The 24,958-nt window shown below is 41.9% G+C and overlaps 1 protein-coding gene across 1 annotated transcript in view; it reads right to left on the bottom strand.

Annotated features, from left to right (window-relative positions):
• LOC128661351 (zinc finger protein 585A) overlaps positions 1-24,958 on the bottom strand; it is a 1,234,370-nt gene that overhangs the window by 1,152,729 nt on the left and 56,683 nt on the right. Inside the window, exon 5 of the mRNA XM_053715615.1 lies at positions 14,212-14,319. Within this exon, the coding sequence (XP_053571590.1) occupies positions 14,212-14,319 (108 nt within the window). The remainder of the gene's footprint in view (positions 1-14,211; positions 14,320-24,958) is intronic.

Genomic DNA, 24,958 nt, shown 5'->3' with positions numbered 1-24,958 from the left:
ATCAGCAATAGCAAGCAATACGCTAATTGTGCAAACAGATAATAGTGCACATCAATTTAAATAACTCCCATCAATCTAGGGGCAAGGTGTAAACAACAAGCTTGGCACTATATCATGAAAAGCATAGTTCCAAATCGCCAAATAACAATCCAAATGATGACTATTATATCTGGGTTGCAAATAAGCCAGGGGTAGTTGTAAACGTATACTGTCTTCAAAAAGTGAAAAGTAGACATCTGTAGACGTCCTTTAGGCTAAGGACATAACCATAAAACACAATACCAAGTGCAGGAGTTCATTGGAGTGAAGCAGCTGGTGTTGTGCACAGACCAACTAATTGCAAACCAACTAATCGATTATGAGATTCGTTGACAACTATTTTCATAATTGATTATTATCGATTATGACGATTAGTTGTTGCAGCTCTATATATTAGAAATGTTTGGATGAATCTGTTTGTGTTCGTCTGCTGCCACCCGAGGGCCAGAACCCAGTATGACAGTTAAGAGACTTAAATGTTTAAAAGATGCATTTCCATAGCAACAATATATACTGAGCCAATGGGGAGCATTCCCTAGATTTGTCCAATGAGAAGAGAAAAGCACCGTGGGCGTGAACGAAACAGGTCATCAATCATCAGAATAGTCAATGCAGAAAGGGACACACAGTTTTTTTTGTGACTTGCTGAGACTAAGTGATTTTGATTTTGGCTGCCTGGGAACACATTTCACTTCAGCAGGGAACTGGAAGCTTATCCCTAATCTATGCAATAACTTTCCTTCAAATGAGATGACCTAAAGACCCCTACAAATTGGTTCAAATTGGTGAAGTATAATTGTTCTAATTTTTAAAATTTGAAACAAAGGTTATTGGTAAGAACATAGTCAAGTTGTATTTAATAGATTTAAAGAGAGCAGTCTGCATTTTTGCTTATATTCATAGTCCTATATATAAAGTATAAGTTTGTCTCTTGCATGCTAAATAATTAATCTGTGCAAAATATAGAATATATATATGTATACACACATCTGAGAATTAGTTTTAGCTATAAGTAAATAAGGATCTGTTCCAGTTTAAATAAATAGACATTTTAAAGTAAATGTTCACAGTAAGAATATATGTATTTTTAGTATCCTAATTAGAATTGTATTAGAATCAATTGCAGCTAATTAGCTGAGTATATATATATATATATTGCCCTATTGTTTACTAAGCACTGTTAGAGTTGCATTGTTTGGATGTTAGTAGTTAAAGATTTTAAGTCTCATTGTGTTAACTGAGTGAAATTTCTATTGCGAATAAGGTAACCTTTTAATGAATTTGGCATAGCATATTTTAATAGTTTTAAACGCATATAATATTGACTCATATTCTGATTCTTACAAATATATATATATTTCAATGTGCTCATAGATATTTACTAATAAAAAGAATTCAGGTATTTATATTAATTTTATTGTATTAGTATATGCATATTTGATTGTGGGTTTAGTTTAAAGAAAACATAATTTATGCTTACCTGATAAATTCCTTTCTTCTGTTGTGTGATCAGTCCACGGGTCATCATTACTTCTGGGATATTATCTGCTCCCCTACAGGAAGTGCAAGAGGATTCACCCAGCAGAGTTGCTATATAGCTCCTCCCCTCTACGTCACCTCCAGTCATTCGACCAAAGACCAACGAGAAAGGAGAAGCCAAGGGTGTAGTGGTGACTGAATTATAATTTAAAAAATATGTACCTGCCTTAAAAAACAGGGCGGGCCGTGGACTGATCACACAACAGAAGAAAGGAATTTATCAGGTAAGCATAAATTATGTTTTCTTCTGTTATGTGTGATCAGTCCACGGGTCATCATTACTTCTGGGATACCAATACCAAAGCAAAAGTACACGGATGACGGGAGGGATAGGCAGGCTCATTATACAGAAGGAACCACTGCCTGAAGAACCTTTCTCCCAAAAATAGCCTCCGAAGAAGCAAAAGTGTCAAATTTGTAAAATTTGGAAAAAGTATGAAGCGAAGACCAAGTTGCAGCCTTGCAAATCTGTTCAACAGAGGCCTCATTCTTAAAGGCCCAAGTGGAAGCCACAGCTCTAGTGGAATGAGCTGTAATTCTTTCAGGAGGCTGCTGTCCAGCAGTCTCATAGGCTAAACGTATTATGCTACGAAGCCAAAAAGAGAGAGAGGTAGCAGAAGCTTTTTGACCTCTCCTCTGTCCTGAATAAACGACAAACAGGGAAGAAGTTTGACGAAAATCTTTAGTTGCCTGCAAGTAGAACTTGAGGGCACGAACTACATCCAGATTGTGTAGAAGACGTTCCTTCTTTGAAGAAGGATTTGGACACAAGGAGGGAACAACAATCTCTTGATTGATATTCCTGTTAGAGACAACCTTAGGTAAGAACCCAGGTTTAGTACGCAGAACTACCTTGTCTGAGTGAAAGATCAGATAAGGAAAATCACAATGTAGGGCTGATAACTCAGAGACTCTTCGAGCCGAGGAAATAGCCATTAAAAATAGAACTTTCCAAGATAACAATCTTATATCAATGGAATGAAGGGGTTCAAACGGAACACCCTGTAAAACGTTAAGAACTAAGTTTAAACTCCATGGCGGAGCAACAGTTTTAAACACAGGCTTGATCCTAGCTAAAGCCTGACAAAAGGCCTGGATGTCTGAATTTTCTGACAGACGCCTGTGTAACAAGATGGACAGAGCTGAGATCTGTCCCTTTAATGAACTAGCCGATAAACCCTTTTCTAAACCTTCTTGTAGAAAAGACAATATCCTAGGAATCCTAACCTTACTCCAGGAGTAATCTTTGGATTCACACCAGTATAGGTATTTACGCCATATTTTATGGTAAATCTTTCTGGTAACAGGCTTCCTAGCCTGTATCAGGGTATCAATAACCGACTCAGAAAACCCACGTTTTGATAAAATCAAGCGTTCAATTTCCAAGCAGTCAGCTTCAGAGAAGTTAGACTTTGATGTTTGAATGGACCCTGAATCAGAAGGTCCTGTCTTAGAGGTAGAGACCACGGCGGACAGGATGACATGCCCACTAGATCTGCATACCAAGTCCTGCGCGGCCATGCAGGCGCTATTAGAATCACTGATGCTCTCTCCTGTTTGATTTTGGCAATCAATCGAGGAAGCAGCGGGAAGGGTGGAAACACATAAGCCATCCTGAAGTTCCAAGGTGCTGTCAAAGCATCTATCAGGACCGCTCCCGGATCCCTGGATCTGGATCCGTAGCGAGGAAGTTTGGCGTTCTGGCGAGACGCCATGAGATCTATCTCTGGTTTGCCCCAACGTCGAAGTATTTGGGCAAAGACCTCCGGATGAAGTTCCCACTCCCCCGGATGAAGAGTCTGGCGACTCAAGAAATCCGCCTCCCAGTTCTCCACTCCCGGGATGTGGATTGCTGACAGATGGCAAGAGTGAGACTCTGCCCAGCGAATTATCTTTGATACTTCTATCATTGCTAGGGAGCTTCTTGTCCCTCCCTGATGGTTGATGTAAGCTACAGTCGTGATGTTGTCCGACTGAAACCTGATGAACCCCCGAGTTTTTAACTGGGGCCAAGCTAGAAGGGCATTGAGAACTGCTCTCAATTCCAGAATGTTTATTGGCAGGAGACTTTCCTCCTGACTCCATTGTCCCTGAGCCTTCAGAGAATTCCAGACAGCGCCCCAACCTAGAAGGCTGGCGTCTGTTGTTACAATTGTCCAGTCCGGCCTGCTGAAAGGCATCCCCCTGGACAGATGTGGCCGAGAAAGCCACCATAGAAGAGAGTTTCTGGTCTCTTGATCCAGATTCAGAGTGGGGGACAAATCTGAGTAATCCCCATTCCACTGACTCAGCATGCACAATTGCAGCGGTCTGAGATGTAGGCGTGCAAAGGGAACTATGTCCATTGCTGCTACCATTAAGCCGATCACCTCCATGCATTGAGCTACTGACGGGAGTTGAATGGAATGAAGGACACGGCATGCATTTAGAAGCTTTGTTAATCTGTCTTCTGTCAGATAAATCTTCATTTCTACAGAATCTATAAGAGTCCCCAAGAATGGAACCCTTGTGAGAGGCAAGAGAGAACTCTTCTTTTCGTTCACTTTCCATCCATGCGACCTTAGAAATGCCAGAACTAACTCTGTATGAGACTTGGCAGTTTGAAAGCTTGAAGCTTGTATCAGAATGTCGTCTAGGTACGGAGCTACCGAAATTCCTCGCGGTCTCAGAACCGCTAGAAGGGCACCCAGAACCTTTGTGAAAATTCTTGGAGCCGTGGCCAATCCGAATGGAAGGGCTACAAACTGGTAATGCCTGTCTAAGAAGGCAAACCTTAGATATCGGTAATGATCTTTGTGAATCGGTATGTGAAGGTAAGCATCCTTTAAATCCACTGTGGTCATGTACTGACCCTTTTGGATCATGGGTAAGATTGTCCGAATAGTTTCCATCTTGAACGATGGAACTCTTAGGAATTTGTTTAGGATCTTTAAATCCAAGATTGGCCTGAAAGTTCCCTCTTTTTTGGGAACCACAAACAGGTTTGAGTAAAACCCTTGTCCTTGTTCCGACCGCGGAACCGGATGGATCACTCCCATTAATAATAGATCTTGTACACAGCGTAGAAACGCGTCTTTCTTTATTTGGATTGTTGACAACCTTGACAGATGAAATCTCCCTCGTGGGGGAGATAATTTGAAGTCTAGAAGGTATCCCTGAGATATGATCTCTAGCGCCCAGGGATCCTGGACATCTCTTGCCCAAGCCTGGGCGAAGAGAGAGAGTCTGCCCCCCACTAGATCCGGTCCCGGATCGGGGGCCCTCGGTTCATGCTGTCTTAGGGGCAGCAGCAGGTTTTCTGGCCTGCTTGCCCTTATTCCAGGACTGGTTAGGTTTCCAGCCTTGTCTGTAACGAGCAACAGCTCCTTCCTGTTTTGGTGCAGTGGAAGTTGATGCTGCACCTGTTTTGAAATTCCGAAAGGGACGAAAATTAGACTGTCTAGCCTTAGCTTTGGCTTTGTCTTGAGGTAGAGCGTGGCCCTTACCTCCTGTAATGTCAGCGATAATTTCTTTCAAACCGGGCCCAAATAAAGTTTGCCCCTTGAAAGGTATATTAAGTAATTTGGACTTAGAAGTTACATCAGCCGACCAGGATTTTAGCCACAGCGCCCTACGTGCCTGAATGGCGAATCCTGAATTCTTAGCCGTAAGTTTGGTTAAATGTACTACGGCCTCCGAAATGAATGAATTAGCTAGTTTAAGGACTCTAAGCCTGTCCGTAATGTCGTCCAGCGTAGCGGAACTAAGGTTCTCTTCCAGAGACTCAATCCAAAATGCTGCCGCAGCCGTAATCGGCGCGATGCATGCAAGGGGTTGCAATATAAAACCTTGTTGAACAAACATTTTCTTAAGGTAACCCTCTAATTTTTTATCCATAGGATCTGAAAAAGCACAGCTATCCTCCACCGGGATAGTGGTGCGCTTAGCTAAAGTAGAAACTGCTCCCTCCACCTTAGGGACCGTTTGCCATAAGTCCCGTGTGGTGGCGTCTATTGGAAACATCTTTCTAAATATTGGAGGGGGTGAGAACGGCACACCGGGTCTATCCCACTCCTTAGTAACAATTTCAGTTAATCTCTTAGGTATAGGAAAAACGTCAGTACTCGCCGGTACCGCAAAGTATTTATCCAACCTACACATTTTCTCTGGTATTGCAACAGTGTTACAATCGTTAAGAGCCGCTAAGACCTCCCCTAGTAATACACGGAGGTTTTCCAATTTAAATTTAAAATTTGAAATATCTGAATCCAATCTGCTTGGATCAGAACCGTCACCTACAGAATGAAGCTCTCCGTCCTCATGCTCTGCAAGCTGTGACGCAGTATCAGACATGGCCCTAGATTTATCAGCGCACTCTGTTCTCACCCCAGAGTGATCACGCTTGCCTCTTAGTTCTGGTAACTTAGCCAAAACTTCAGTCATAACAGTAGCCATATCTTGTAATGTTATCTGTAATGGCTGCCCAGATGTACTAGGCGCCATAATATCACGCACCTCCCGGGCGGGAGATGCAGGTACTGACACGTGAGGCGAGTTAGTCGGCATAACTCTCCCCTCGCTGTTTGGTGAAATTTGTTCAATTTGTACAGATTTGCTTTTATTTAAAGTAGCATCAATACAGTTAGTACATAAATTTCTATTGGGCTCCACCTTGGCATTGGAACAAATGACACAGGTATCTTCCTCTGAATCAGACATGTTTAACACACTAGCAATAAACATGCAACTTGGTTACAATCTTATTTAACAAAAACGTACTGTGCCTCAAAGAAGCACTAAACGATTAAATGACAGTTGAAATAATGAACTGAAAAACAGTTATAGCATCACTCTTTAAAAACAACACAACTTGTTAGCAAAGGTTTGTTCCCATTAGTAAAGCAACACTAATTAAATTTTAAACATAAAAATTACAGAGCAACGTTTTAAAACACAGTCACTACATAAATCTCACAGCTCTGCTGAGAGAATCTACCTCCCTTCAAAGAAGTTTGAAGACCCCTGAGTTCTGTTAGAGATGAACCAGATCATGCAGAAAATACAAGTGTAACTGACTGAAAATTTTTTGATGCGTAGCAAAGAGCGCCAAAAAACGGCCCCTCCCCCTCACACACAGCAGTGAGAGAGAAACGAAACTGTCATAAGCAAAACAAGCAAACTGCCAAGTGGAAAAATAATGCCCAAATATTTATTCACTCAGTACCTCAGAAATGCAAACGATTCTACATTCCAGCAAAAACGTTTAACATGAATTAAATACCTATTAAAAGGTTTAATGTACTTTTACAGAGTAATTCCGGTGAAATACCATCCCCAGAATACTGAAGTGTAGAGTATACGTACATGTCATTATAACGGTATAGCAGGATTTTCTCATCAATTCCATTCAGAAAATAAAAACTGCTACATACCTCAATGCAGATTCAACTGCCCGCTGTCCCCTGATCTGAAGCTTTTACCTCCCTCAGATGGCCGAGAAACAGCAATATGATCTTAACTACTCCGGTTAAAATCATAAGAAAAACTCTGGTAGATTCTTCTTCAAACTCTGCCATAGAAGTAATAACACGCTCCGGTGCTATTGTAAAATAACAAACTTTTGATTGAAGTTATAAAAACTAAGTATAATCACCATAGTCCTCTCACACCTCCTATCTAGTCTTTGGGTGCAAGAGAATGACTGGAGGTGACGTAGAGGGGAGGAGCTATATAGCAACTCTGCTGGGTGAATCCTCTTGCACTTCCTGTAGGGGAGCAGATAATATCCCAGAAGTAATGATGACCCGTGGACTGATCACACATAACAGAAGAAAGATTGTTAAATATATCAAGTTATAACCCTGCCATATGCTCACATATTATTTGGAGAGTACTGCTAAGATTCTTATAAATATACTGACAGGAAGGCACCATTCTTTGAAGAACCATTCTCCCAAAAACAGCCTCAGCCGAAGCAAAGGTATCAAATTTGTAAAATTTAGAAAACGTTTGAAGAGAAGACCAAGCTGCAGCCTTGCAAATCTTCTCAACTGAAGCATTATTTTTGAATGCCCATAAGGAAGCAACAGCCCTGGTGGAATGAGCCGTAACTCTTTCAGGAGGCTGCTGTCCAGCAGTCTCATATGCAAAACAGATGATACTATTCAACCAAAAGGAAAGAGGTAGCCGTAGCTTTCCGACCCTTACATTCTCTAGAAAAAATGTCAAACAGAGAAGACGATTGATGAAAGTCCTTAGTCGCTTGTAAGTAAAATTTTAAAGCACGTACTACGTCCAAATTGTGCAGAAAACGTTCCTTCTGAGAAGAAGGATTAGGACACGAGGAAGGAACAACAATCTCCTAATTAATGTTCTTGTCTGAAACAACATTTGGAAGAAAAACAAGTTTAGTACATAACACCACCTTATCCGAATGAAAAATAAGGTAAGGCAAATTATATTGTAATGCCAAAAGCTCAGACACTCTTCGAGCAGAAGAAACGGCAACAAGAAATAAAACTTTCCAAGATAACAACTTAATATCTATGGAATGCATAGGTTCAAACGGAACCCCTTGAAGAACTTTAAGATCTAAATTCAAACTCCATGAAGGATAAATTGGATTAAACACAGGCCTGATTTTAATCAAAGCCTGACAAAAGGATTGATCATCTGGGACATCTGCCAGACGCTCGTGTAACAAAATAGATAAAGCAGAGATCTGACCCTTTAGGGAACTCACTGATAAACCCTTCTCTAATCCTTCTTGGAGAAAAGACAAAATCCTGGGAATCCTAACTTTTCTCCATGAGTAACGCTTGGATTCACACTAATAAAGATATTTACACCCTATCTTATGGTAAATCTTCCTAATTACAGGCTTACGTGCCTGAATTAAGGTATCTATGACTGAATCAGAGAAACCTCGCTTGTATAGGATCAAGCGTTCAATCTCCAAGCAGTCAGCTTCAGAGAAACTAGACTTGGGTGGAGGAAGGGACCCTGAATAAGAAGGTCCTTCCTCAACGGAAGTGTCCAAGGAGGCAGAGATGACATGTCCACCAGATCGGCATACCAAAACCTGCGAGGCCATGCAGGAGTGATGATGATCACTGATGCCTTCTCCTGTTTGATTTGAGCAATAACCCGGGGAAGAAGAGCAAACAGAGGGAATAGGTATGCTAGGTTGAAGGACCAAGGAACTGCCAAAGCATCTATCAGCTCGGCCTGGGGATCCATGGACCTGGACCCGTATCTTGGAAGCTTGGCATTCTGGCAAGATGCCATGAAATCTAACTCCGGCCGACCCCATTTGAGAATCAGGTTGGAGAATACTCCCGGATGGAGTTCCCACTCTCCCGGATGAAAAGTCTGTCTACTCAGAAAATCCGTTTCCCAAGTCTCCACCCCTGGGATATGGATCGCTGACAGATAGCAAGAATGAGCCTCCGCCCACTGGATAATCTTGGCTACCTCAGCCATCATTAAGGAACTCCTCGTTCCTCCCTGATGATTGATGTAAGACCGTCGTCATGCTGTACGTCTGAAAACTGATGAACTGGGCCGAAGCCAACTGAGGCCAGACCAGAAGAGCATTGAAGATCGTTCTCAGTTTCAGGATGTTTATAAAAAGAACAGACTCTGCCTGAGTCCACACTCTGCGTAATCATGTTCCCTGGGATAGGTGATCCAGAGACAACCACCATAGAAGAGAGTCCCTTGTCTCCTGGTCCAGAGTTATTTGAGGAGAGAAGTCTGCATAGTCTCCGTTCCATTGCCTGAGTATGCTCAACTGCATAGGTCTGAGGTGGAGCGAACAAACAGAATTTTAAGGGTCTCAAGGTGCTGCTCATTTTATCAAGGATGAAAGGCTGAGTGGACCTCACCAGGGATTGAACTTGCAACCCTTGGGTTGTTACAGAGCTCAGCCACAGACCCTAAGCATGCTGAGCTATCTGTCCGGCTATTGTCTATTGCTGTCACCATCAGCCCGATAACCTCTATGCACTGAGCCACTGAAGGCTGAGAAGTGGACTGAAGGACTAGAACAGTATCGATAGACCTTGATTTCCCGACCTCAGTCAGAAAACTCTTCATTGATATGGAATTTGTCATGATTCCCAAGAAATTTACCCTTGTGCTTGGGACTAAAAAACACTTTTCCAAAGTCACCTTCCACCCGTGAGATCACGGGAAGTATAACACCATGTCCGTGTAAATCTTGCTTGCTGTAAGGATGATGCCTGGACTAGGATATCAGCCAGATAGGGCGACACTGCAATGCCCCGTAACTGAAGCACCGCCAACAGCGATCCCAGAGCCTCTGTGAAAACTCGGAACTGTGGCAAGACCGAAAGGAAGGACCACGAACAGGAAGTGTTTGTCCAGAAAGGCAAACCCTAGAAATTGAGACGATTCTCGTGAACGGCACATGAAGGTACTCATCCCTTAATCCACCGTTGTCATAAATTGACCCTCTAGGATCAAGGGAGGAATGGAACCAATTCATAGTTTCCATCTTGAAGGACAGTACACTTCTTAAAAAATGGTCTGAAGATTCCACTTTTTCGGGAACCACAACCCGATCGGTATAAAAAAAACAAACAGATTCTGTACCAGTATTAGAACTGGAACAATCACTCCCAGGACTGAGAGGTCTCCTACACAGTGTAAGGATGCCTCCCCTTTTGTCTGATCTTCAGACAATCTTGAAAGCAGAACCTGCCTCTGGGAGGAAAAACATTTGAGCTGGAAACCAAACTTGAGCGAAAACGGAAAGTCAGCCCCCTACAAGATCCCATCCTGGACTGGGGCATGTTCTCCATACTGTCTTTGATTCAACAGCAGACTATGTGGGGGGTTTTTTGTTTTGTTTTTTAATTTTCGTCAAGCCAGGTCCCAACAATGTCTGCTCCTGGCAATGAATGACCAAAAGCTTAGATTTAGAGCATATATTCGTAAAACAAGGCTCTAACCATAAGGTTCCAAGAGCCGGAACCGAGCCACCTATGCTCCCAGTTTGATAACTGGAAGGGAAGAAATTGAAATAAAGGAATTAGCCAATGTGAAAACTTTATCCAGTCCTGGATTTTATCAAGGGAAGCTACTGACTTAATAGCATCAGACAATGCATCAACCCATTATGCCGTCACACCAGTGACGGTAGCAAAGTACACAGATGGTTGCCATTGTAAACCCTGGTGTGTGTCCCTACTCTAAATTTTGTCCATAGGACTATCCTCTAAGGGTATAGACGTTCTCGTAGTGAAGTTGAAACTACTCCTTACCCCCTAGGGAATGTCGTCCAGCCTCCTTAGCTGAGTCAGCTATGGGAAACAGTCTTGTAAATATAGGGAATGCCTAAGGTACCAATTCCATCTGAAACTGAGATTCTCAGTAACATGGAAGAACCTTTTAGAATAGCAACTCCTCTAGCAATGCTTTTTTTTTTTATCTCGTGGAAAAATATATAATGCATCATAACCCCGAGTGGAGTGTGAAGGAAACGCAGGGCACTGCATGTGGGCCATAAAATTTCGAGGGAAATTATAGGAGAAATATGTAGCCATTGTTAACAGACTCCCAAACAGCAATCGTAGATTCCAAAAGAGAAAATAAATTTGAATACATTTGAATAAATTTTTCACATAGGAAACGATACTGTTCCTTTAAATCTGAAAAGTAACTCTATTCTTGTGTGCCTGCGTTTCATCCTCAGTCACAAGGGATGAATTAACAAATAAACAGCTGAAATTCATTTATTATAATGTACACAGAACAAAACGTTACTGTCTCTTTAAATCTTAAAGTAACTCATTTTTGTGTGCCTTTGTACCATCCTACGTCACAAAGGATGAATTAACAAATAAAGAGCCGTAATTCTTGTAATAAAATTTACACAGAAACAATGTTACTGTCTCTTTAAATTTTAAAAGAACGTCTTATTTCTGTTGTGCAGAAACAATCCAATAAGAATGTTAATATTGCTGTAAATAGACATCGCTATGTACATCAAAAAGGCAATGTCCTGTCAATAATACCAAATGAAATTTGAAGGAACCGCAGAGCACTGCCTGTGGGTCATACAATTATTTTGGACACTATAGGAGAAAATTGTGGCATTGATTGACCGGTGTCAACAGACTCCTAACAGCAATCGCTTTAGAAGGAGTATATATAATAAAAACTGACTCATAAAAAAAACAGTACAGTTTCTTTAACCCCTTAATGACCACAATGTACCCTGTATGTCACTGGTCATTAAGGGTTTTTTCAGGACATAATAGCACAAGTCTAGCAAGAACACACGATTAATGCACTCCCTCCAGCAGGCTTTGTGGAATAGAGCAGTCTCAGCGCTGGTGACAAGACCGCGCTATAAAACAATCAAGTCCCAAAAAAAGGCCAGCGACATACAGGGTACGTCGCTGGTCCTTAAGGAGTTAAATGTAAAATAGCATTATCTTTTGTGTACTTTTCTAGCATCCTATCACAAAGGATGAACTAAACTAAGCAACTGAAATCATTATAATAAAGGTAACAGATATAAAACTTTACTGTCCTTTAAATGTTAAAAAACACATTCGCCTAGAGTTCTGCGTTAGCCGCCAAAAGCTGCGTTAAGGGGTCCTAACGCTGCTTTTTACGGCCCGCTGGTATTTAGAATCAGTCAGGAAAGGGTCTAACGCTCACTTTCCAGCCGCGACTTTTCCATACCGCAGATCCCCTTATGCCAATTGCGTATCCTATCTTTTCAATGGGATCTTCCTAACGCCGGTATTTAGAGTCTTGGCTTAAGTGAGGATTAGACCCTCTACCGACAAGACTCCAGCCGCAGAAAAAAGTCAGGAGTTAAGAGCTTTATGGGCTAATGCCGGTTTATAAATGTATCTCTCAGACACATCACACACATACACTCACCTGTGCCCTATATCCCTCAGACACATCACACACATACACTCACCTGTGCCCTATATCCCTCAGACACATCACACACATACACTCACCTGTGCCCTATATCCCTCAGACACATCACACACATACACTCACCTGTGCCCTGTATCCCTTAGACACATCACACACGTACACTCACCTGTGCCCTGTATCCCTCAGACACATCACACACATACACTCACCTGTGCCCTGTATCCCTCAGACACATCACACACATACACTCACCTGTGCCCTGTATCCCTCAGACACATCACACACAGTACACTCACCTGTGCCCTGTATCCCTCTGACCCACATCACACACATACACTCACCTGTACCCTGTATCCCTCAGACACATCACACACATACACTCACCTGTACCCTGTATCCCTCAGACACATCACACACATACACTCACCTGTAGCCTGTATCCCTCAGACACATCACACACATACACTCACCTGTAGCCTGTATCCCTCAGACACATCAGGCACATACACTAACCTGTAGCCTGTATCCCTCAGACACACATCACACACGTACACTCACCTGTACCCTGTATCCCTCAGACACATCACACACATACACTTACCTGTACCCTGTATCCCTCAGACACACATCACACATACACTCACCTGTAGCCTGTATCCCTCAGACACACATAACACACATACATTCACCTGTAGCCTGTATCCCTCAGACACATCACACACATACACTCAACTGTGCCCTGTATCCCTTAGACACATCACATACATACACTCACCTGTACCCTGTATCCCTTAGACACATCACACACGTACACTCACCTGTGCCCTGTATCCCTCAGACACATCACACACATACACTCACCTGTGCCCTGTATCCCTCAGACACATCACACACATACACTCACCTGTGCCCTATATCCCTCAGACACATCACACACATACACTCACCTGTAGCCTGTATCCCTCAGACACGTCACACACATACACTCACCTGTGCCCTGTATCCCTCAGACACATCACACACATACACTCACCTGTGCCCTATATCCCTCAGACACATCACACACATACACTCACCTGTGCCCTGTATCCCTCAGATACATAACACACATACACTAACCTGTACTCTGTATCCCTCAGACACATCAGGCACATACACTCACCTGTAGCCTGTATCCCTCAGACACACATCACACTAGTACACTCACCTGTGCCCTGTATCCCCCAGACACATCACACACATACACTCACCTGTGCCCTGTATCCCTCAGACACATCAGGCACATACACTCACCTGTAGCCTGTATCCCTCAGACACACATCACACACATACACTCACCTGTAGCCTGTATCCCTCAGACACACATCACACACATACACTAACCTGTGCCCTGTATCCCTCAGACACATCACACACATACACTCACCTGTGCCCTGTATCCCTCAGACACATCACATAATACACTCACCTGTGCCCTGTATACCTCAGACACATCACACACATACACTCACCTGTACCCTGTATCCCTCAGACACATCACACACATACACTCACCTGTGCCCTGTATCCCTCAGATACATCACACACATACACTCACCTGTGCCCTGTATCCCTCAGACACATCACACACATACACTCACCTGTGCCCTGTATCCCTCAGACACATCACACACATACACTCACCTGTGGCCTGTATCCCTCAGACACACGTCACACTAGTACACCTACCTGTATTTATATTGTCACATATTTCCTGCTTTGCAGCTTCTGGCATATTTGCTAGCCACTGAGCCTCTGTTTCTTCCGTTTTACATAAAATGTTATCATCGTTTACACCTGGGAAAAAAACAGTAATAGAAATAAATCAATCACTCTTTACATGGTATCTTTTTAAAAGTTAGTTTAAAACAAAATGTGAAAAACAGTGAAATTTAAATTAAATACACCTGAGTCTATCGGTTAGATTACGAGTTTTGCGTTATGAGCGGCTCGGTACTAACTTGCAAGTTATTGTCACCGCTCACCTCCCTACAGCACTGCTATTACAGGTTTTCATAAACCCGGCATTAGCAGGCAAGAAGTGAGCGTAGAGCAAAATTGAGCTCCATACTGCACTCCAATACCAGCGCTGCGGTAAGCTGGTTTTACGTGCTCGTGCACGATTTCCCCATAGACATCAATGGGGTGAGACGGCTAAAAAAAAAAAGCCTAACACCTGCAATAATAGAGCGTAAAGCTCCGTAATGCAGCCCCATTGATTCCAATGGAGAAACAAAAGTTATGTTTACACCAAACACCCTAACATAAACCCAGAGTCTAAACACCCCTAATCTGCCTACCCCAACATTATACTTATAAACCACTAATCTGCCACCCCCGACATCGCAGACACCTACATTATACTTATTAACCCCTAATCGCACACGTACACTCACCTGTGCCCTGCATCCCTCAGACACATCACACATACACTCACCTTTGCCCTGTATCCCTCAGACACATCACACACAGTACACTTACCTGTGCCCTGTATCCCTTAGACAAATCACACACATACACTTACCTGTGCCCTGTATCCCTCAGACACATCACACATACACTAACCTGTGCCCTGTATCCCTCAGACACATCACATACATACACTCACCTTTGCCCTGTATCCCTCAGACACATCACACACAGTACACTTACCTGTGCCCTGTATCCCTTAGACAAATCACACACATACACTCACCTGTACCCTGAATCCCTCAGACACATCACATACATACACTCACCTGTGCCCTGTATCCCTCAGACACATCACACACAGTACACTTACCTGTGCCCTGTATCCCTCAGACACACATCATACACATACACTCACCTTTGCCCTGTATCCCTCAGACACACATCACACACATACACTCACCTGTACCCTGTATCCCTCAGACACATTACACACATACACTCACCTGTGCCCTGTATCCCTCAGACACACATCACACATACACTCACCTGTGCCCTGTATCCCTCAGACACACATCAGGCACATACACTCACCTGTAGCCTGTATCCCTCAGACACATCACACACGTACACTTACCTGTGCCCTGTATCCCTCAGACACATCACACAAGTACACTCACCTGTGCCCTGTATCCCTCAGACACATCACACACATACACTCACCTGTGCCCTGTATCCCTCAGACACATTACACACATACACTCACCTGTGCCCTGTATCCCTCAGACACACATCACACATACACTCACCTGTGCCCTGTATCCCTCAGACTCACGTCACACTAGTACACTCACCTGTATTTATATTGTCACATATTTCCTGATTTGTAGCTTCTGGCATATTTGCTAGCCACTGAGCCTCTGTTTGTTCCGTGTTACATAAAATTTTAGCATTGTTTAAACCTGGGAAAAAAACAGTAATAGAAATAAATCAATCACTCTTTACATGGTATCTTTTTAAAAGTTAGTTTAAAACAAAATGTGAAAAACAGTGTAATTTAAGTTAAATAGACCTGAGTCTATCGGCTAGATTACGAGTTTTGCGTTATGAGCGGCTCGGTACTAACTTGCAAGTTATTGTCACCACTCACCTCCCTACAGCACTGCTATTACAGGTTTTCATAAACCGGGCGTTAGCAGGCAAGAAGTGAGCGTAGAGCAAAATTGAGCTGCGGTAAGCTGGTTTTACGTGCTCGTGCACGATTTCCCCATAGACATCAATGGGGAGAGACAGCTAAAAAAAAAAAATTTATGCTTACCTGATAAATGTATTTCTCTTGTGGTGTATCCAGTCCACGGGTTCATTCCCAACAGGAAGCTGCAAGAGGACACCCACAGCAGAGCTGTATATAAGCTCCTCCCCTAACTGCCACCCCCAGTCATTCGACCGAAGACAAGCAAGAAAAAAGGAGAAACTATAGGGTGTAGTGGTGACTGTAGTTTAAAAATAAAAAACACCTGCCTGAAAAATGACAGGGCGGGCCGTGGACTGGATACACCACAAGAGAAATAAATTTATCAGGTAAGCATAAATTTTGTTTTCTCTTGTAAAGGTGTATCCAGTCCACGGGTTCATCCATTACTTGTGGGATACCAATACCAAAGCTTTAGGACACGGATGAAGGGAGGGACAAGGCAGGAACTTAAACGGAAGGCACTACTGCCTGTAAGACCTTTCTCCCAAAAATAGCCTCCGAAGAAGCAAAAGTATCAAATTAATAGAATTTAGAAAAGGTATGAAGCGAAGACCAAGTCGCCACCTTACAAATCTGTTCAACAGAGGCCTCATGTTTAAAAGCCCATGTGGAAGCTACTGCTCTAGTAAAATGAGCTGTAATTCTTTCAGGAGGCTGCTGGCCAGCAGTCTCATAAGCTAAGCGTATTATACTTCTTAGCCAAAAAGAAAGAAGTTGCCGAAGCCTTTTGGCCTCTCCTCTGTCCAGAGTAGACAACAAACAAAGCAGATGTTTGACGAAAATCCTTCGCAGCTTGTAAATAAAACTTTAAAGCACGAACCACATCAAGATTGTGTAATAGACGTTCCTTCTTTGAAGAAGGATTAGGACATTGTGAAGGAACAACAATCTCCTGATTGATATTCTTATTAGATACCACCTTAGGAAGAAACCCAGGTTTGGTACGTAACACTACCTTATCTGCATGGAATTCAGATAAGGGGAATCACATTGTAAAGCAGATAACTCCGAAACTCTTCGAGCCGAGGAGATAGCTACTAAAAACAGAACTTTCCAAGATAAAAGCTTAATATCTATGGAATGCAAAGGTTCAAACGGAACCCCTTGAAGAACTTTAAGAACTAAATTTAAACTCCATGGCGGAGCAACAGGTTTAAACACAGGCTTGATCCTAACTAAAGCTTGACAAAACGCCTGAACGTCTGGAACCTCAGCCAGACGTTTGTGCAAAAGAATAGACAGAGCAGAAATCTGTCCCTTTAAGGAACTAGCTGACAAACCCTTCTCCAATCCTTCTTGGATAAAAGATAATATCCTAGGAATCCTGACCTTACTCCATGAGTAACCCTTGGATTCACACCAATGAAGATATTTACACCATATCTTATGATAGATTTTCCTGGTGACAGGCTTTCGAGCCTGAATTAAGGTATCAATGACCGATTCGGAAAAACCACGCTTTGAAAGAATCAAGCGTTCAATCTCCAAGCAGTCAGACATAGAGAAATTAGATTTGGATGTTTGAAGGGACCTTGAAGTAGAAGGTCCTGCCTTAGCGGCAGAGTCCATGGCGGAAAGGATGACATGTCCACCAGATCTGCATACCAAGTCCTGCGTGGCCACGCAGGGGCTATCAAGATCACCGAAGCTCTCTCCTGCTTGATCTTGGCAATCAGACGAGGGAGCAGAGGAAACGGTGGAAACACATAAGCCAGGCTGAAGGACCAGGGCGCTGCTAGAGCATCTATCAGCGCTGCCTTGGGATCCCTGGACCTGGACCCGTAACAAGGAAGCTTGGGGTTCTGACGAGACGCCATGAGATCCAGTTCTGGTTTGCCACAAAGTTGGATCAACTGGGCAAATACTTCCGGATGGAGCTCCCACTCCCCCGGATGAAAAGTCTGCCGACTTAGAAAATCCGCCTCCCAGTTCTCTACTCCTGGGATATGGATAGCTGAGAGATGGCAAGAGTGAACCTCTGCCCATAGAATTATCTTTGAAACCTCCAACATTGCCAGGGGGCTCCTTGTTCCCCCCTGATGGTTGATATAGGCTACAGTCGTGATGTTGTCCGACTGAAATCTGATGAACCTGACCGCAGCTAGCTGAGGCCAAGCCTGAAGAGCATTGAATATAGCTCTTAGTTCCAGAATGTTTATCGGAAGGAGGGCCTCCTCCTGACTCCACGAACCCTGAGCCTACAGGGAGTTCCAGACTGCACCCCAGCCCAGAAGGCTGGCATTTGTCGTTACTATAGTCCATTCTGGCCTGCGGAAACTCATTCCCTTGGACAGATGGACCCGAGATAGCCACCAGAGAAGAGAATCCCTAGTCTCTTGATCCAGATTTAGTAGAGGGGACAAATCTGTGTAATCCCCATTCCACTGATTGAGCATGCAAACATTCTAAGAGGGGGTTCCACAATGGCTTCTAAACATAAACAAGGAGTTTCCTCTATGTCAGACAACTAGTAATGAGACCAGCAAGCTTGGAAAACACTTTAATAAAAGTGAAAAAAGCAATAATAAAAAAACGGTAGTGTGCCTTTAAGAGAAAAAAACTACCACATAAACTGCAAAACAGTGAAAAAAAGTAGTAAACTCTACGAAATTTTTACAGTGTGTATAAGGGACTAAAGCAGCATTGCACCCACTTGCAAATGGATGATTAACCCCTCAGGCCAAAAAACGAATTAGAAAAACATTAAACCTGTTAACAAGCAGTCAAACACACTGCCACAGCTGTGCTGTGGCTCCTACCTGCCCTTTAAAATGATTTTTGGAGGAACAAAACCCTCAATAGAGGTCCTATAAGCCATAGGTCTCCTTCAGGGAAGCTGGATGTCTTAGACTGAAAACGAAAATAGGCCCCTCCCACCTAGGGTTGCCTCCTGTCCCTTAAAATACAGAACACTTATAAGTTACACATGCTGCAGGGTGTGCAGGCAGGAATATAAATAGTGCTGTCCAGAAACACAATACATGTTCCTCCCTGCACACCCTGCAGCATGTGTAACTTATAAGTGTCCAGGAAAACATGGCTGAGGTGGCAACCCTACTCCCACCATGCACTCAAAGTCAGAGGGCCTTAAAAAAGTACTCCTAGGAGTAATCTAACAAGCCATGTGGAAATTAGGCCCCAAATAAAGATTTATCACTCTCAGAGAAAATATGTTTTTATTTATAAATCATGCAAACGTTTTTACACTAAGTAATATACGGCTAGATTTAGAGTTTTGTCGGTAACGACCCGCGTAGCTAACGCTGGCTTTTTTTTCCCCGCACCTTTTAAATACCGCTGGTATTTAGAGTTCACAGAATGGCTGTGTTAGGCTCCAAAAAGGGAGCGTAGAGCATAATTTACCGCCACTGCAACTCTCAATACCAGCGGTGCTTACGGACGCGGCCAGTTTAAAAAACGTGCTCGTGCACGATTCCCCCATAGGAAACAATGGGGCAGTTTGAGCTGAAAAAAAACCTAACACCTGCAATAAAGCAGCGTTCAGCTCCTAACGCAGCCCCATTGTTTCCTATGTGGAAACACTTCCTAAGTCTGCACCTAACACCCTTACATGAACCCCGAGTCTAAACACCCCCAACCTTACACTTATTAACCCCTAATCTGCCGCCCCCGCTATCACTGACCTCTGCATATTTTTTTTAACCCCTAATCTGCCACTACGTACACCGCCGCAAACTACGTTATCCCTATGTACCCCTAATCTGCTGCCCCTAACACCGCCGACCCCTATATTATATTTATTAACCCCTAATCTGCCCCCCCCCAACGTCGCCGCTACCTACCTACAATCATTAACCCCTAATCTGCCGACCGGACCTCACCGCTACTCTAATAAAGTTATTAACCCCTAAAGCTAAGTCTAACCCTAACACCCCCCTAAATTAAATATAATTTTATTCTAACAAAATAAATTAACTCTTATTAAATAAATTATTCCTATTTAAAGTTAAATACTTACCTGTAAAATAAACCCTAATATAGCTACAATATAAATTATAATTATATTTTAGCTATTTTAGGATTAATATTTATTTTACAGATAACTTTGTATTCATTTTAACCAGGTACAATAGCTATTAAATAGTTAATAACTATTTAATAGCTACCTAGTTAAAATAATTACAAAATTACCTGTAAAATAAATCCTAACCTAAGTTACAATTAAACCTAACACTACACTATCAATAAATTATTTAAATAAAATACCTACAATTACCTACAATTAAACCTAACACTACACTATCAATACATTAATTAAATACAATATCTACAAATAAATACAATGAAATAAACTAACTAAAGTACAAAAAATAAAAAAGAACTAAGTTACAAAAAATAAAAAAATATTAACAAACATCAGAAAAATATTACAACAATTTTAAACTAATTACACCTACTCTAAGCCCCCTAATAAAATAACAAAGACCCCCAAAATAAAAAAATGCCCTACCCTATTCTAAATTACTAAAGTTCAAAGCTCTTTTACCTTACCAGCCCTGAACAGGGCCCTTTGCGGGGCATGCCCCAAAGAATTCAGCTCTGTTGCCTGTAAAAAAAACACATACAATACTCCCCCCCCAACATTACAACCCACCACCCACATACCCCTAATCTAACCCAAATCCCCCTTAAATAAACCTAACACTAAGCCCCTGAAGATCTTCCTACCTTATCTTCACCATACCAGGTTCACCGATCGATCCAGAAGAGCTCCTCCGATGTCTTGATCCAAGCCCAAGCGGGGGGCTGAAGATGTCCATGATCCGACTGAAGTCTTCATCCAAGCGGGAGCTGAAGAGGTCCATGATCCGGCTGAAGTCTTCTATCAACGGCATCTTCAATCTTCTTTCTTCCGGATCCATGTTCATCCCGCCGACGCGGAACATCCATCTTCACCAACAACTTCCCGACGAATGACGGTTCCTTTAAGGGACGTCATCCAAGATGGCGTCCCTCGAATTCTGATTGGCTGATAGGATTCTATCAGCCAATCGGAATTAAGGTAGGAACATTCTGATTGGCTGATGGAATCAGCCAATCAGAATCAAGTTCAATCCGATTGGCTGATTCAATCAGCCAATCAGATTGAGCTCGCATTCTATTGGCTGATCGGAACAGCCAATAGAATGCAAGCTCAATCTGATTGGCTGATTGAATCAGCCAATCGGATTGAACTTGATTCTGATTGGCCGATTCCATCAGCCAATCAGAATTTTCCTACCTTAATTCCGATTGGCTGATAAAATCCCTAATCTGCCCCCCACAACGTCGCCTCCACCTGCCTACACTTATTAACCCCTAATCTGCCGAGCGGACCGCACCGCTATTATAATAAAGTTATTAACCCCTAATCCGCCTCACTAACCCTATAATAAATAGTATTAACCCCTAATCTGCCCTCCCTAACATCGCCGACACCAAACTTCAAACATTAACCCCTAATCTGCCGACTGGAGCTCACCGCTATTCTAATAAATGTATTAACCCCTAAAGCTAAGTCTAACCCTAACACTAACACCCCCCTAACTTAAATATAATTTAAATCTAACGAAATAAATTAACTCTTATTAAATAAATTATTCCTATTTAAAGCTAAATACTTACCTGTAAAATAAATCCTAATATAGCTACAATATAAATTATATTTATATTATAGCTATTTTAGGATTTATATTTATTTTACAGGTAACATTGTATTTATTTTAACCAGGTACAATAGCTATTAAATAGTTAAGAACTATTTAATAGCTAAAATAGTTAAAATAATTACAAAATTACCTGTAAAATAAATCCTAACCTAAGTTACAATTAAACCTAACACTACACTATCAATAAATTAATTAAATAAAATACCTACAATTATCTACAATTAAACCTAACACTACACTATCAATAAATTAATTAAATACAATACCTACAAATAAATACAATTAAATAAACTAACTAAAGTACAAAAAATAAAAAAAGAACTAAGTTACAAAAAATAAAAAAAATATTTACAAACATTATAAAAATATTACAACAATTTTAAGCTAATTACACCTACTCTAAGCCCCCTAATAAAATAACAAAGCCCCCCAAAATAAAAAAAATGCCCTACCCTATTCTAAAACACAAATAGAAAAGCTCTTTTACCTTACCAGCCCTTAAATCATCCAAGATGGCGTCCCTCGAATTCCGATTGGCTGATAGGATTCTATCAGCCAATCGGAATTAAGGTAAGAAAATTCTGATTGGCTGATGGAATCAGCCAATCAGATTCAAGTTCAATCCGATTGGCTGATCCAATCAGCCAATCAGATTGAGCTCGCATTCTATCAGCCAATCGGAATTCGAGGGACGCCATCTTGGATGACGTCCCTTAAAGGAACCTTCATTCTGTGTTAGGACGTCGGAAGAAGAGGATGGATCCGCGCCGGAGGTCTTGAAGATGGAGCCGCTCGTCGTCGGATGGAAGAAGATGCCGTTGGATGAAGATGTCTACTGGTCCGGATCTCCTCTTCTGCCCGGATAGGATGAAGACTTCTGCCCGATGATGGACCTCTTCAGCCGCCGCTTGGATCAAGACTTCAGCCGGAGGATGGACGTCTTCAGCCCCCGCTTGGGCTTGGATGAAGACTTCGGAGCCTGGACCGATCGGTGATACCCGGCGTGGTGAAGATAAGGTAGGAAGATCTTCAGGGGCTTAGTGTTAGGTTTATTTAAGGGGGGTATGGGTTAGATTAGGGGTATGTGGGTGGTGGGTTGTAATGTTGGTGGGGGGGTATTGTATGTTTTTTTTTCCAGGCAAAAAAGCTGAATTCTTTGGGGCATGCCCCGCAAAAGGCCCTTTTAAGGGCTGGTAAGGTAAAATAACTTTTCTATTTTAATTTTAGAATAGGGTAGGGCATTTTTTTATTTTGGGGGGCTTTGTTATTTTATTAGGGGGCTTAGAGTATGTGTAATTAGTTTAAAATTTTTGTAATATTTTTCAAATGTTTGTAAATATTTTTTTATTTTTTGTAATTTAGTTCTTTTTTATTTTTTGTACTTTAGTTAGTTTATTTAATTGTATTTATTTTTAGGTATTGTATTTATTTAATTTATTGATAGTGTAGTGTTAGGTTTAATTGTAACTTAGGTTAGGATTTATTTTACAGGTAATTTTGTAATTATTTTAACTAGGTAACTATTAAATAGTTATTAACTATTTAATAGCTATTGTACCTGGTTAAAATAAATACAAAGTTGCCTGTAAAATAAATATTAATCCTAAAATAGCTACAATATAATTATAATTTATATTGTAGCTATATTAGGATTTATTTTACAGGTAAGTATTTAGCTTTAAATAGGAATAATTTATTTAATAAGAGTTAATTTATTTCGTTAGATTTAAATTATATTTAACTTAGGGGGTTGTTAGTGTTAGGGTTAGACTTAGCTTTAGGGGTTAATACATTTATTATAGTGTTGGCGAGGTCCGGTCGGCAGATTAGGGGTTAATACTATTTATTATAGGGTTAGTGAGGCGGGAGTGAGGCGGATTAGGGGTTAATACTATTTATTATAGGGTTAGTGAGGCGGGAGTGAGGCGGATTAGGGGTTAATAACTTTATTATAGTAGCGGTGAGGTCCGGTGGGCAGATTAGGGGTTAATAAGTGTAGGTAGGTGGCCGCGACGTTTGGGGTGGCAGATTAGGGGTTAATAAATATAATATAGGGGTCGGCGGTGTTAGGGGCAGCAGATTAGGGGTACATAGGGATAACGTAGGTGGCGGCGGTGTGCGGTCGGCAGATTAGGGGTTAAACATTTTTAATAGAGTGACGGCGATGTGGGGGGACCTCGGTTTAGGGGTACATAGGTAGTTTATGGGTGTTAGTGTACTTTAGAGCACAGTAGTTAAGAGCTTTATGAACCGGCGTTAGCCCAGAAAGCTCTTAACTCCTGGCTTTTTGCTGAGGCTGGAGTTTTGTCATTAGATTTCTAACGCTCACTTCAGCCACGACTCTAAATACCAGCGTTAGAAAGATCCCATTGAAAAGATAGGATACGCAATTGACGTAAGGGGATCTGCGGTATGGAAAAGTCGCGGCTGCAAAGTGAGCGTTAGACCTTTACCTACACGACTCTAAATACCAGCGGTAGCCCAAAACCAGCGTTAGGAGCCCCTAACGCTGGTTTTGACGGCTAACGCCAAACTCTAAATCTAGGCGATAGGTATTAACATGAATATTATGCCTTTTTGCAAGCATGATCCCAGTTGTTGTTAAATCCCTGTATCAGGCTTACCTTAAATATACCAGGCACTGTGAGCATTTTCTAGACCTTATCTCTCTAGAAAAAAATATACTGAATATACCTCAAAGCAGGCAATCTGCAGACCGTCCCCACAACTGAAGCTTTCTTTCGATACTCTTCAGTTGTGTGTGAGAACAGCAATGGACCTTAGTTACAAACCGCTAAGATCATCAAACCTCCAGGCAGAATTCTTCTTCTAATTTCTGCCTGAGAGTAAAACAGTACAATGCGGGTACCGTTTAAAAATAACAAACTTTTGATTGAAGGTAAAAACTACACTAAGTCACCACATCTCTCTTGATACTTCCTTTCTTGTCGAGAGCTGCAAGAGAATGACTGAGGGTGGCAGTTAGGGGAGGAGCTATATAGACAGAATATAGAATATCCCACAAGTAATGGATGAACCCATGGACTGGATACACCTTTACAAGAGAAAACAGAATTTATGCTTACCTGATAAATTTATTTCT

Source organism: Bombina bombina, chromosome 5 (genome assembly GCF_027579735.1).
Source record: "Bombina bombina isolate aBomBom1 chromosome 5, aBomBom1.pri, whole genome shotgun sequence".
In the NCBI taxonomy this organism is placed as follows: Eukaryota; Metazoa; Chordata; class Amphibia; order Anura; family Bombinatoridae; genus Bombina; species Bombina bombina.
This window is presented reverse-complemented; position numbering and strand designations above follow the sequence as displayed.